Source organism: Poromitra crassiceps (assembly GCF_964638095.1).
Source record: "Poromitra crassiceps genome assembly, chromosome: 12".
Taxonomy (NCBI): domain Eukaryota; kingdom Metazoa; phylum Chordata; class Actinopteri; order Beryciformes; family Melamphaidae; genus Poromitra; species Poromitra crassiceps.
In genome coordinates this window covers 32082189-32097915 of record NC_139632.1, presented here as the reverse complement: position 1 = coordinate 32097915, position 15727 = coordinate 32082189, and the positions used below count along the sequence as shown (strand labels likewise).

The following is a 15727-nucleotide window of genomic DNA, read 5'->3' as shown; positions in this document are numbered from 1 at the left end:
TGACGAACATACTCGTCCTTGGCACTCAATGAGTTAAGTGCGATCATGCTGAATCTTTCAGGAAGTGTAAAGAGCGCCCCCTGTGGGTGACCCAATGGAGTCAGATTGTTTATTTAGGTAATTAGGGACAATTATTGGCCGAATTTGCAATGCTGTGCAACAGCTGTGCAGTCTCCACTTGATACGCTGCAGGGGCATTCCGCACATATAGATGAATGTGTGTGTTTGATTCTTTTTACCATCCTCGCTAAATGCTCCTCTCCATTATAAACCATGTGTCCAGTCAGAGAATCGGCTCTGTGTCGTTCCAACTGACAACTGCATCTTTCCACCTTGGTAAAAAAACAAAAAAAAACAATTAATAAATATAGAGATTCACATCTTTTAAATCGGTTTACAAATCCCTGCATAGTGATCAGTAACAATAAACCTCAAATAAATGTTACAGGACAGCAGAGGAAATACAGTCAATAAAACAACAACAGGAAGAAACACATCACACATTTTGAAGACCTTTTTAATTCCACTTAGAGTGAAATTATGACCAAGCGCGCGCGTGCGTGTGAAATGCAAAAGAACCTTACTTTGTTCGAATGCAGTGTTCCAGAGGAGGGACAAGGTCAGGGTCCACATCTTCTTGACAGCAGGGGGCCGATGTGCCAACAGCTAAAAAATACACTTAATATTAATAATACTAATACTACTACTACTACTAATAATAATACTAATAATAATAATAATAAATAAAAAACATGTAAAACAACATTGATAAAAAAAAAAAAAAATTGACTCAGAATGCCCTGCACTACATAATAATCACTCGTTAAAGATAATGGCTGGGTTTCCCAAAAGCTTCTTAGCGCTAAGAAGCTTCTTTAACCCTTCTTAAGGCTCCCGTAAGAAGCCAACGCGTTTCCCGATTGCTTCTTAGCCTAAAATTATCTTCCGTTAAGAAGGCTGCGTTTCCCAAAAGCTTCTTAGCGCTAAGATGATCTTTCGTTAAGAAGGTTTTGTAAGAAGGGTCTGGGGCATTCTTAACACCTTCTTAATGACGAAACACTGGCAGATCCAGCCGCGTCCACTGTTCCTCTTGTGTTTTTCCCTTTTTCCTTTCTTTCATGCATCCTTTAGTGTTTAAAATTGGGGAACACTTGAAAATCTCCCCTGTATGTATGGTTACTTGTGTTTTAAATGTTTTACCGTAGGCTATATTCCTCTAATCAGAATGGATTCCTTTTATACTAAGAATGTTGTGGATTTATATAGCACCTTTCACAGAACCCAAGGTCACTTAAATTCTGTAGTGTTTCTCGCAATTTTGTTGTATGCTGTGTATATAAAGCAATTTGAACTGCACTCCATGTCTGAAATAAATAATGTTTAATAGAAGAAGTTCTTGTTTAACATGACCACGATTAGATTATTCTACAACAGTGTTTCTCAACCACTGGGTCGTGGCCCACTGGTGGGCTCAGAGTGCCATCTAGTGGGCCGCAGAGGACCTCTCACATCGAGATGGTGGACAGCTCCAGTTAAGATGCTTCTTAAGAGCCTTCTTTAGCGATGTGTTAAGAAGGCTGTTAAGAAGGCGTTTGGGGAAACACTTCTTTGGAGCCTTCTTAACTCCTTAAAGGAGAATTTCGGTTTTTTACACCACGGTCCTCATTTCCAGTTTAGAATATGATGTTTTACTCACCGAAATAGTTTTGCGTCATTCGGATGCCCAGGGAAGATTTTGAGCTCCGAGTACACTCTTCAAACAGGCTAGAACCGCTAGAACGTGAGCCCACGGGGCATTCTGCACGGCAGTGCACGCGCTCTCTAAATGACACTTTTTCTGTCAGATCACGGTTCATTATGGTTGTAAATATAATTATCTAGCTAATAGCTACAAGCTAGGCTAACAACAACACCGGAGTCAGCGTTGATCTGCCCCGGTGGGGTTACAGTGCGTATCGTCCCCCTCTGTGAAACCACTTCTTCAGAGAAACCACAGAAGGGGGACGATACGCACTGTAACCCCACCGGGGCAGATCAACGCTGACTCCGGTGTTGTTGTTAGCCTAGCTTGTAGCTATTAGCTAGATAATTATATTTACAACCATAATGAACCGTGATCTGACAGAAAAAGTGTCATTTAGAGAGCGCGTGCACTGCCGTGCAGAATGCCCCGTGGGCTCACGTTCTAGCGGTTCTAGCCTGTTTGAAGAGTGTACTCGGAGCTCAAAATCTTCCCTGGGCATCCGAATGACGCAAAACTATTTCGGTGAGTAAAACATCATATTCTAAACTGGAAATGAGGACCGTGGTGTAAAAAACCGAAATTCTCCTTTAAGAAGCTTCTTAACTCTTAAGAAGCTTCTTTGTTGGGAAACTCAGCCAATATCAACAGCAGGAGAGCAGAGCGTTTCTTTCACTGGTGCTTGGTGATTCTGAGCAATATATAACCCATAAAGTATAACACACCATATAAAGTATAACACACACTGACAGGGTGAGACCACAGAGTGATGTACTGACAGGGTGAGACCACAGAGTGATGCTACGTACAGACAGTGAGGCGGATCTCCTCCTGCTGATTGGCCAGTCCATCGTAATAGTAGAGGTCAAACTCCTGCTGAGCGCTGTCCTGATTGGTCAACAGCTCCGTCTGCAGGCCGAACAGCACGCTGAAGTGGCTCTCACTGCACACCACCCAGATGGGGAAGCGGGGAGTCTGCAGGTTAGCTCCTACCTTAACACACAAACACAACACAACACAACACAGGTTAGCTCCTACCTTAACACACAAACACAACACAACACAACACAACACAACACAACACAACACAGGTTAGCTCCTACCTTAACACACAAACACAACACAACACAACACAACACAACACAACACAACACAGGTTAGCTCCTACCTTAACACACAAACACAACACAACACAACACAACACAACACAACACAACACAACACAGGTTAGCTCCTACCTTAACACACAAACACAACATAACACAACACAACACAACACAACACAACACAAGAGTCTCCTCATACTCCATCCTACTTTGATCTGATCTGTCATATTCAGTTAGATTGAGTCACAGACTACAGGTTTATCAAAGTTACAGAGAAACATCACTTCAACCGTGACCAACCTGAATGTAAACTATAATCACAGTAAAGACGGCCTTGGTAAGTTTCATTCAGCTGATGAGTGCCTCACCTTACAGATGTTATAATGTGCCTCACCTTACAGATGTTATAATGTGCCTGACCTTACAGATGTTATAATGTGCTTCACCTTAAAGATGTTATAATGTGCCTCACCTTACAGATGTTATAATGTGCCTCACCTTACAGATGTTATAATGTGCCTCACCTTACAGATGTTATAATGTGCCTCACCTTACAGATGTTATAATGTGCCTCACCTTACAGATGTTACTGTATAATGTGCCTCACCTTACAGATGTTATAATGTGCCTCACCTTACAGATGTTATAATGTGCCTCACCTTACAGATGTTATAATGTGCCTCACCTTACAGATGTTATAATGTGCCTCACCTTACATATGTTATAATGTGCCTCACCTTACAGATGTTATAATGTGCCTCACCTTACAGATGTTATAATGTGCCTCACCTTACAGATGTTATAATGTGCCTCACCTTACAGATGTTATAATGTGCCTCACCTTACAGATGTTATAATGTGCCTGACCTTACAGATGTTATAATGTGCCTCACCTTACAGATGTTATAATGTGCCTCACCTTACATATGTTATAATGTGCCTCACCTTACAGAGGTTATAATGTGCCTCACCTTACAGATGTTATAATGTGCCTCACCTTACAGATGTTATAATGTGCCTGACCTTACAGATGTTATAATGTGCCTCACCTTACAGATGTTATAATGTTCAAATAAGGAGAGTAGGCCCACGTCACATCGGCTGTGGATCCCCTTCAGCAGGGTCAAGTTGCCGTTCCCTGAGTCCAGCTCCATATCATCATCAAAGACGTTAGAAACTGCCTGTCCGCACAGCAACAGGTTCACCAGCTCCTGGAGACATAGAAGCAAAAAGGCTGTGTCAGCATAAAGAACACACGGTGTACAGTACATATCGCTAACTGTCTGTTCTATGTATTGTAGTTAGGTCCTGTTGATTTTGTACCACGTGTGCCCTTATGTACTTGTGTTACTGTGGTAGTAGTTCACAGCACATTTTCCAGTGACCCTTTTCACGGGGGCCATTTTGAGTTGAAAAGGCAGATATAAACACAGGTGCACGCAAAACACTAACACCCAAATTCCAATCGTGGAAGTTTGAAACCCTCATTAGTGTTTTGCTTTCACCTGTGTTTACCCTGCCTTTTCGACACAAAATGGCCCCCGTGAAAGGGGTCTATTATTTGAAGATGACAAGTGTTGAGTAGAGAGCAGGTTGTTCATTTTTGGAGCTGATCAGATGCAGCTGTTCAAAAGCGTCTACATGTATTACTCTGATGTGTGTGGAATTAGAGAAACACTGGTTAACTCCGAGTTCAAATAACAATGACAATTGTCACCTGAACAAATTCCTGTATATTTATTGTTCTTAGAAAGCAATTCTAATTTAGAATCAAACACAATAGCCATGTGCTCTGAGCCCGTACACACCATGCAAATTAGCCATGTGCTCTGAGCCCGTACACCAGAGATACTCAACTTGCTTTGCCCGGGGGCCACTTTCTTGAAATGATAGAAGGCCAGGGGCCAGTTAATAAACAAACAATATACATTTTTCTGTATCGGATTGTAGGTTTTTGGGGTGTCAGCCGGAGTTTAGTCTGACAATGTTGTGCACACTGGATAGTTACCGGTAGTTAGGTTAAGGTAGTTACATAAGTGCCTGGGTAGCAAGCAGACAGCGGTACTTGACAATTTAGCAGCTAAATCATAGTTTATTGAAAGATATTCCATATTCCGGACTGAAATGCTGAAAAACAGAAGTGGAGTATTGGCCAGAATGACATGAACATTTGGACACTTATTCAGCGGGTATCTTGCATGTTGCGTTCAGGTGCACAGTAAAAAAAAAAAAAAATTTTTTTTTTTTAATTCCATCACAGGGGGCGCCCGTGGGCCGCAAGTTGAGTATCACTGCCGTACACCATGCAAATTGTTATTTTGTAGCAGACCTGTGTACAGTAGCCATGGGCTCCTATGAGTGTGGAGGTTGGCACGTCCATATCCTCTCTTACTCTGAGGAAAGTGTGAAGAAGAGAAACCACAATGACAGCAATGTTCCACCATCTGGCTCACAGTGTTTTATATCATGTTCCACCATCTGGCTCACAGTGTTTTATATCATGTTCCACCATCTGGCTCACAGTGTTTTATATCATGTTCTTCCACCATCTGGCTCACAGTGTTTTATATCATGTTCCACCATCTGGCTCACAGTGTTTTATATCATGTTCCACCATCTGGCTCACAGTGTTTTATATCATGTTCTTCCACCATCTGGCTCACAGTGTTTTATATCATGTTCCACCATCTGGCTCACAGTGTTTTATATCATGTTCCACCATCTGGCTCACAGTGTTTTATATCATGTTCCACCATCTGGCTCAGTGTTTTATATCATGTTCCACCATCTGGCTCACAGTGTTTTATATCATGTTCCACCATCTGGCTCAGTGTTTTATATCATGTTCCACCATCTGGCTCACAGTGTTTTATATCATGTTCCACCATCTGGCTCACAGTGTTTTATATCATGTTCCACCATCTGGCTCAGTGTTTTATATCATGTTCCACCATCTGGCTCACAGTGTTTTATATCATGTTCCACCATCTGGCTCAGTGTTTTATATCATGTTCCACCATCTGGCTCACAGTGTTTTATATCATGTTCCACCATCTGGCTCACAGTGTTTTATATCATGTTCCTCCATCTGGCTCACAGTGTTTTATATCATGTTCCACCATCTGGCTCACAGTGTTTTATATCATGTTCCACCATCTGGCTCAGTGTTTTATATCATGTTCCACCATCTGGCTCACAGTGTTTTATATCATGTTCCACCATCTGGCTCACAGTGTTTTATATCATGTTCCTCCATCTGGCTCACAGTGTTTTATATCATGTTCCACCATCTGGCTCAGTGTTTTATATCATGTTCCTCCATCTGGCTCACAGTGTTTTATATCATGTTCCACCATCTGGCTCACAGTGTTTTATATCATGTTCCACCATCTGGCTCACAGTGTTTTATATCATGTTCCTCCATCTGGCTCACAGTGTTTTATATCATGTTCCTCCATCTGGCTCACAGTGTTTTATATCATGTTCCACCATCTGGCTCACAGTGTTTTATATCATGTTCCTCCATCTGGCTCACAGTGTTTTATATCATGTTCCTCCATCTGGCTCAGTGTTTTATATCATGTTCCACCATCTGGCTCAGTGTTTTATATCATGTTCCTCCATCTGGCTCACAGTGTTTTATATCATGTTCCTCCATCTGGCTCACAGTGTTTTATATCATGTTCCTCCATCTGGCTCACAGTGTTTTATATCATGTTCCACCATCTGGCTCACAGTGTTTTATATCATGTTCCTCCATCTGGCTCACAGTGTTTTATATCATGTTCCTCCATCTGGCTCAGTGTTTTATATCATGTTCCACCATCTGGCTCACAGTGTTTTATATCATGTTCCTCCATCTGGCTCACAGTGTTTTATATCATGTTCCACCATCTGGCTCACAGTGTTTTATATCATGTTCCACCATCTGGCTCACAGTGTTTTATATCATGTTCCTCCATCTGGCTCACAGTGTTTTATATCATGTTCCACCATCTGGCTCACAGTGTTTTATATCATGTTCCTCCATCTGGCTCAGTATTTTATATCATGTTCCACCATCTGGCTCACAGTGTTTTATATCATGTTCCACCATCTGGCTCACAGTGTTTTATATCATGTTCCACCATCTGGCTCACAGTGTTTTATATCATGTTCCTCCATCTGGCTCAGTATTTTATATCATGTTCCACCATCTGGCTCACAGTGTTTTATATCATGTTCCACCATCTGGCTCACAGTGTTTTATATCATGTTCCACCATCTGGCTCACAGTGTTTTATATCATGTTCCACCATCTGGCTCACAGTGTTTTATATCATGTTCCACCATCTGGCTCAGTGTTTTATATCATGTTCCACCATCTGGCTCACAGTGTTTTATATCATGTTCCACCATCTGGCTCAGTGTTTTATATCATGTTCCACCATCTGGCTCACAGTGTTTTATATCATGTTCCACCATCTGGCTCACAGTGTTTTATATCATGTTCCACCATCTGGCTCACAGTGTTTTATATCATGTTCCACCATCTGGCTCACAGTGTTTTATATCATGTTCCACCATCTGGCTCACAGTGTTTTATATCATGTTCCTCCATCTGGCTCACAGTGTTTTATATCATGAAGAAGTGCAGGAATCATGTTGAAAAAAGCTCCACATACTTTTCGATGGATCGAGAGAGGACAGCAGAGATGATCAGCAGAATGCATGCTGAGGCTCCAGACTCAAACTATGGGAAAAGAAACCATCAATTAAAGCAAAAAAGGTTGACTGTAGGAATGTTTAATATGTTTATATATATGTTTAATATTTATATATAAATAATGATTTGACAGTTGAGATGAAACACTAAGTTAGTAACTAGAGGGCACTCAGTAGACTGCACACCTCCACCAAACTTTCAACTAAGTTTTGTGGTGGTACGTGAATCCGTTTGGAAATTGGCCGCCTTTTTGTGATTGGCCACGGCCATTGCCACGCCCCTTTTTGACCAGTGGGCGTGGAAAGTTAATCGCTTTCTAAGTTGGCCACTCGGCCCTTGACCTGCTTTTCTACCAAGTTTCGTGCAAATCCATTCAAATCAGCTTGGCTTCAAGGCTCAGCACAGTACCCATTTATGCATCTATGCTTTGAAAGAAATTGTTGAAACTTATAGAAGGCAGAACTCTTCTGTTTTAAGGGTTAGGGTTTTATTGATGGCTCCAAGGCCTTTGATCGAGGCAATCATCAAAAGCGTTTTTTTTTAATTGAGTCAAAGGGGGGTGTGTGCCTGCCTGGCATCATTCGTATCCTGGCATGCTGGTATGCCAACCAGAGTATGCAGGTGAAATGGGGCAGAATAGTCTTTGGTGTTGGTAATGGGGTGCGGCAGTGGGGGTTACTCTCTCCAGCTCTCTTCCAGCTGTATATGGATGATCTATCTGACCAGCTAAGAGGCTGTAGGACAGTTTGTATAATTGGTAACACCTTGGTAAACCATCTTATGTATGCCGACGACCTGGAGATTTTTTGCTGCTGGGTTTCAACAGCTACTGAATATATGTTCTGTCTATGGGGTTAAATGATGAAATGATTGATGTTAAATTAATACAATGCTAAAAAAGAGTTATGATTTGTAGAACAAAAGGGGATAGGGATCTCACTTTTCCTGCTTTCTATTTGTCAGAGCATGCTCTTTCTGTTTGTGACTAAACAAAATATCTGGGTCATTCCATTACAGATCAAATGTCTGATGACAATGATGACATGTATAGACAGCGTTGTCTGTTATATGTACAGGCAAACATGTTGGTAAGGAAATTCCATTCATGTTCTGATGATGTAAAGATGACTTTCTATTCATACTGCCCCCTTGTGGATGAATTTAAAAAAAGCAACCTTTCAAAAACTTCAGGTTGTGTATGAGGCATATTGCTGGGGGAAAAAACAGCTAGTGAGCTGTTCTGTAAGGCAGGAGTCGACACTTTTCAGGTGTTATACTTGACGTACAAGTTTATTTGTCGTTTAAATGTCTCTCAAAATGTCATTGTCGTGCTGCTGACCAATCCGGGTGTTCTGTGAGATACCAGTCTAATATGTGGAAATGTTGGTATAAGTGCCTCTTATAGTATTATTTATTTTATTTCTCCTACTGTGCTCCTGAGTGCTATCTTTTAATTGTTATTGTGTGTTTGTATGTTTTTTTTTCTATGGACTATGTGTCCGTTAATAAAGTTGATTGATTGATTGAAATCTTTTTGAGATATCCTGTCAACAGACAGACAGACAAAGGGGTGAAAACATAACCTTCCAGCTAACTCTGTTGGCGGAGGTAACAAAGAATCTCTCACCTGCTCAATGTGCTGCTCTAGAAGCAACTGCAGGTCCTTTAAGTTGTCCACAGTGAAACAGGTGACCTAAAACACAAGATGTACAGAACAGTCACATTGTGGTGTGGAGAAAGACTGGTGTTGGTTTTAACATGCCAGGGGGCCTGGGCTGTATATACATCACATCAATTAGAGAAATTCTTTAATACAACAGCAAAACTTGAATAGATCCAAAAGGGGAGGGAATAATTTCACTCGCAAATTCTTTGCAAAGTGATATTATTATCAGGATCTACAACAGGTGGGAGCTTGGACCTTTTCAAGCACTCCTTCACATCTGTAGAGTCCAGTTGGGATGAAATGATTTCTTCCTGAAGTTCTGTTAAGAAAGGTAAACAGAGCACACAAATGACTTTAAATAATGCTCCACGTGAGATACATACCTTATCAAGCATTTCTGAGATAAGATTTTGGTTTGGGATGATTATGAGACATGAGAATTTCCGTTGGAGCCCTCTAGAGGTGATTTCTTCCTCTGTGCAATAACTAACATTCCACTTTATTATGCAATATTTCGAGGGCATCGGTGCAATATTTAACTTTTCATTTGATCCTCAAACCTATTTCTTGGGGGGAGGGGCAACACTCTTGGTGTATGTTTTTGATGTATAGGGAAATCGGTATTGAATGTTTGATTGTACAGTACATGCAGTGTGTGCATATGTGTGCTATGACGCCACCTACTGGATGTTCTCTCAAATGCCCAAGACACATTTCTCCTAAGCGAAACAATAAAGGCTCATCTAATCTGATCTGAGCTCAAGTCAACAAAGCAATGTGATGGAATGAGTCAAGTCCTGCGATGTGACTATTGTGCAGACACACGCACGCACGCGCACACGCACACACACACACACACACACACACACACACACACACACACACACAGCCATGACGATGCTGAAGTGGAGGCAAGTTAAACATTGTCCCTTTGCATATACTACTGATTTTGTAATGATACAAAGCTGGTTGAAAGTCAGCAAAGTGTCCATTTAAATAGCACAAGGAAATGATAGGTATGAGATTCAGATTTGTATGAAATGTCTGCTTGTGAAAAGCTTCACTGGAGAAAAGCTTGATCTTACATTGCAATGGTGGCTTGTCTTTGGTCCCCAGCCCTCCACAGGATCTCAGCAGCAGCTAAAATGAGACAGTTTCTTCTGGCAGCATTGGAAGGTCTTAACCTCCTGGTAACAAAGTTCCATTTGAATGAAAAGCAGGTAGTGTGAGTTCATCTCAGAGGTAATAGCACAATGCACAGGCCACTACTTAACAATGTCTACAAAGCACTCCTTGATGTGACTTAATGGCTGCTAAATGCCATCCAAGTGATGACAGTATAATAATAATAATCTATATTATGAGCATATTATATAGGTAGAGCTTTGAACTGAAGGGGAACCTACTGAAGGCCTGTATTACTGTGCTCCATGCTTTCAAACAGGAGTTTCTTTAGAACACAGGCTTGGATAGATGCCAAAACTCCACATGGACCACCCTAGAAAACAAATATATATATGTAAGAGTGTAAAGGCATAAACATATAAAGCCATATAAATCACATGAAAATCAAAGTGCAAAAGGCAACAGATGGCAAACTGGTGGCAACCTTTTTCTGCACAATTCCATATCTCAGGTCATGTGTTTCTGAGAAGGTCAAACCCTGATTCCTCCACTCAACGTTGAAACATCTTGAGCCGGAGCCGAGCAGAACCTCTTTCAATGCCTGCAAAAATATACAGAAAAGACACAGTTAGTCAAAGACAGACTCCGTTCTCCATATTTAGAAATGCAGCAGTAGATTCCCTGCCTACCAACACGAGGGTCGCAGGTTCGAGACCCCGTGTCGCCTCTGGCTTGGTTGAGCGTCCATAAAGGCATAATTGGTCGTGTCTGCGGGGTGGGAAGCTGGAATAAAGGTACTGTATGTGTCCTGGTCGCTGCACTAGTGCCTCCTCTGGTCGGTCGGGGCACCTGTTCGGGGGAGGGGAACTTGGGTGAAACTCCTCGCTGTCAGGTGAAAAGAAGCGGCTGCCGACTGCACATGTATCAGAGGAAGCATGTGCTAGTCTACAACTCTCCCCAGATGGGCAGAGGGGGTGGCGCAACGACCGGGAAAGCAGGGGGAATTGGCCAAATACAATTTATTTTATAAATTAAAATGAATAGTGATGATAGTGATAATAATAATAATAATAATGATAATAATAATAAACAAACAAACAAAAGATGGTGTAGTAGTTCACCTACCATTGCAGTGTGCTGGTCCATAGGGTGGCTTGCATAGCTCTGGTTTGGGACGCTTTTCTGGAAAGACACTTTGGAGATTTCTCCTAATTCCTCATCGTCATCAATATCATCTGGAAATCCATGAACACGCCATCAGCTTGGTGCTGAATGCAGCCTCTTGTTCTATTCCTGTACTGTATAAACACACTTACCCAAAATCATCTCTGACACGCCCAGATCCTCCACATTTTGATTGGTCAGTGACTTTGTTCTAGAAGAAAGGGCACAATGAACAAAACATTCTGAACAAATCACAACATAAACAGAAACAGTTTAAAATCATAAATTCACCACAGACTGAAGCTAGCAGCTCAAAGCCATTTACTTTCTTGTCTTCCGGATGTCTTTCCCCACTTTTTCAAAGCCTTCTTGGCTCTGTCCTCTCTCTGTACTCCACGACTGCTGTCTCTCTCTCCCAGAGCCAGGTGAGGGTCTCTCTCTCACAGAGCCAGGTGAGGGTCTCTCTCTCACAGAGCCAGGTGAGGGTCTCTCTCTCACAGAGCCAGGTGAGTTGACTTCAGCAGAATCAGCAGAATGCCTGTTGTCTTCCAGCCCCGCCCTCCGAGTCAGCCTTTTTCTGTTTGATTCCTAAAAGGAAGAAAGAAGAGGGAAACAATATGAAATGGGCTCAACTGAACCCCCCCCCCCCTCATAAAACTGGAACTGATATCTAATTTAATGCCTGTCTAACTGGGACTGTAAATTCATGTAAATTCCCTGCACATTAATGCCTATTTAACTTGGCCTGTAATTTTCATGCACATTCTCTTATTTAACTCCGACTGTAAATTCATGTAAATCCACTGTCTATTTAACTCAGTCTGTAAATCTCATGTAAATCCAACGTAAATTCATATTTATTATCCACAGAACACTTCACCACTCATGTACATATTGTATATATTTACTCGATTTGATTGCACTTGCAACTTTGCGATTGTCTTTAGTTATCTTCCTACTTCTTATCTCTGTATATTGATGTGACCGCAATGCTGCATACAGACACTAAGACAAATTCCTTGTATGTAACTTGCATACTGTGGCAATAAAAGTGATTCTGATTCTGATTCTGAAGTTCTTCTTTTAAAGCTGGTGTAAGTAATATATGATTATTAAAATAAGTGTTAAATAGCTCTATATTCTGACAGCAATCACTGATGTGAAGTGTTTGGTCAGTAACATGGGTCTCCCACTCCCTCCGCTTTGTGGTAAACAGAAGAGAAACTTTCTGTTATCCCCTCCCACTTTATTCAAACAGGAGACAGAACTCCACAAAGAGGATTGGGTCAACACAGTTCTCATTCCCAAGTAGTCAAATACTGACTGGTTGGTGTTCAGGACCGGATCGCCAACCCAAAGCGTCAGTATTTTACGGGTCGGGAATGAGAACCATGTTGACTCGATCCTCCCTCCAGAATCACTTACAGCTCCTTTAACTGCATCACAAGCTCAGCTCAATTCAAGTGTAATTGAGTTAGTTTAGTTACTTTATTTAATTTAACAATACCTGAATTGAGCTAGCTACTGGTCCAGCCATCAAGCCACGTCTAACACGGTGTGTTTTGTTGTTTGGGGCGCTCTCAGTGATAGCAGTCTTTCCTTCTGGTTCTCTCCTGGTGGAGCTCTCATACCCGTGGAGGGAAGCCATCGATGTTGGCTGGCCTTTCTCCCTTCCTGAGCTGTCACTCCAGGAACCTGTCCAGTTATGTGTGGAGTGTCTATCTGACTCAGGTAATGATGATAGGCCTTGAGAAAGGCAACTTTCCTCTGTAAATGATCTGCGAGTCAGACAAATCCCACATCAGTTCAAATGGATTATCACACAAACATGCAAAGCACACGAAAATGACAGAAGGTATTGATTTTAAATGACCTTATTTTGGTAGGTTTGCTAACAAAACCTCTTGTGCTATCCTCTGTCTTGGTGTCATTCATCACTGTTGGTGTCATGGCTGGACAATTAGCAGCAGTTAAGACGTTGATAGTTGGGGTAGACAGCTGCAGGCGATCACTGTTGAAGGCTATCTTGTCATTCTTGTTCTCGTCGATGTGATGTTTTACAATAATCTCCAACAATGTTTTGACAGGGTTTTTCTGAACCTGAAACGATAGACCTGGGAGGTTAGCTACAGTGTCTGAACACCTGGTTCAAGTTGGCTAACCAACCAATAGACCATATAAACTCACCTTGTTTTTTTTATAGAGGCCCTCCATGTGAAGAATTTGTCGTAAGTCTGCTCTGTTGTTGATACTGGCCTCCGTGCGAGGCTGCTCCTCATCCATGCAGGCAATAGTTCTCTTTAGTCCCTGCACACACATAACGGTACAGTTTAGCCTAGCCTTACTGGCTACCAGCAAGCTAGCTCTGTTGTTGTGCTCGTGACTCACGACCTAACTTACCTTTCGACTAAGATATTCCCGCACAAGAGAGGACGAGACTTCTTCAACTAGCACAACCATGATGGGAACGCGTCTGTCTTCTGCTAGAGGGAATCAATCAATCAACAAGATTGACCATGGTGGTCGTTAGCACACTACCTACACTGCGCGATGTGCTGCGCCGTATTGTTTACTATCCAGATGTGCGGGATCAACCGTGGCCGTGGGTGCTTGTGAGTAGTCAGACTATCCGCTTGTATTACAGATTAGTGAAACTGCGCATGCCTTGTAGAGTTTGTTGTTTGTGAATGTGTGTTGCTATGGTGACGCCTGCCGCTCCGTTTCAGCCAAAGAACTTGCTAAGAACTGAAGGCAAGCCTGTTTCATTGCAACATCAGCGCGCAGCAAATCCGCCATCTTGGCCTGAAGGAGATTAGCGTAAACTACCGTAATGACGCCAGTAAAACGCCCCGCCTACAAAGTGCCGTAAGTACATCTACCGAAATTACCTTTGTTCAGGCCGCTTCTTGTTGTGGTAATGGTGTGTCAGCCAAAATGGCGGCAGCGCTGTTGTCAAAAAGCAGATTGCCCTCCTGGTCTTGGCTTCTATACTCTTTGGTTCAGCCCTCCAGTCCAGTGTCGGTGCTGCATCATCCACATGCGCTAGAACAGGGGTGGGCAACATTTGACTTACATCAGTAAGCGAAGGGCCACACCTGATCATACTGCCAAGTTGGCAGGAGTGCCAACACTCCTGCTTTTCACGGGAGTCTGTCTCCCTATTTTAACCCTCTCTCCCGTTGTGATTGGTAATTTCATGTTGAACTCCCGATATAATAGTGATACAAATCCAATGGCTGTAGCAGATGAGATTTATTAACATAATTCTGCCTTTTATTGAGTTTTTGGGTGTTGTTTAGTTTTTCTTTAAGGACCTTGGGGTCCGGATTGAGATGGTCCAGGGGCCGGGTCCGGCTCTGGGGCTGCATTTTGCCCATGTGTGCAATAGAGTGACATTTGAGTCAAATCACATAGCCTAGGCTACTGGCAGTGTAGGTAACTCATTACAAAAGTAACATTACTTTTAGCATTAACTCAGTAATATAACTTATTACTTATAGGATTTCAGTAATATTATACCAGTACTGCGACTTAATAAATAATTAATTAATCCCTAATCCCGCCGGTCAGCGACGATGCCATCGTCCATTGCAATGTTTCACTGTGAAACCATCGTGATGGCTGTTTGGTTGACATCGCCCAACCCTAATATATAATAACTCACAGTTAGGCCTAGTCAGTCTACCCTGTGTCCCAATGAAAGACATCACAAATCAATATGTTTGTACATTTTATTAAAACATTTTCAATTATGACATAATGACAAATATTCAGGCTAGACTAACACTTTTTCCAGCATCAAACCATGAAATAGTTACCTAGTGTCCAACACACCTGAATTATGACAACTGCATCAAGAATTTAACATTCAACTCAAGATGGAGAAGGGGGAAAATGTTTTTTTTTTTTTGTGGGGGGAAGGCATGAAAAATCAAAGTCTAGTGTTCATTATAATCAAATATTTTAGATAATACTGCAACGGAAAATAAACTTGATTTGAACCTATGTCGAGTGTTATCGACAATCAACTGTGCATGTTGACGGTGTCTATTACAAGTTATTTGAAATAGTTTTCTTTCATGTTTCACATCATTGTCAATCGGCCCTTCCATTAACTGACAGCATGGGGTGGGGTTGTCATGATTTGAAAATGTTACCCTACGATACTGACACCAGGCAAGTATCACAATACCACAAAGTAATATGGCAGAGAGTACGGA

General features: G+C 41.9%; 1 protein-coding gene across 1 annotated transcript; it reads right to left on the bottom strand.

Moving 5' to 3' along the window:
• Positions 1-223: 223 nt before the first annotated feature.
• On the bottom strand, positions 224-13967 carry mindy4 (MINDY lysine 48 deubiquitinase 4; the record flags this gene model as incomplete). Its single annotated transcript, XM_083647338.1, has 19 exons — positions 224-332; positions 585-666; positions 2551-2734; positions 3897-4058; positions 5177-5240; positions 7512-7579; positions 9180-9245; positions 9474-9537; positions 10304-10405; positions 10625-10716; positions 10828-10944; positions 11469-11578; positions 11660-11718; positions 11833-11915; positions 12006-12095; positions 13015-13202; positions 13409-13607; positions 13695-13814; positions 13908-13967. 19 exons carry the CDS (start codon positions 13965-13967, stop codon positions 284-286), a joined length of 1959 nt encoding a protein of 652 aa, XP_083503464.1. The 3' UTR covers positions 224-283.
• Between the last annotated feature and the right edge of the window lie 1760 nt (positions 13968-15727).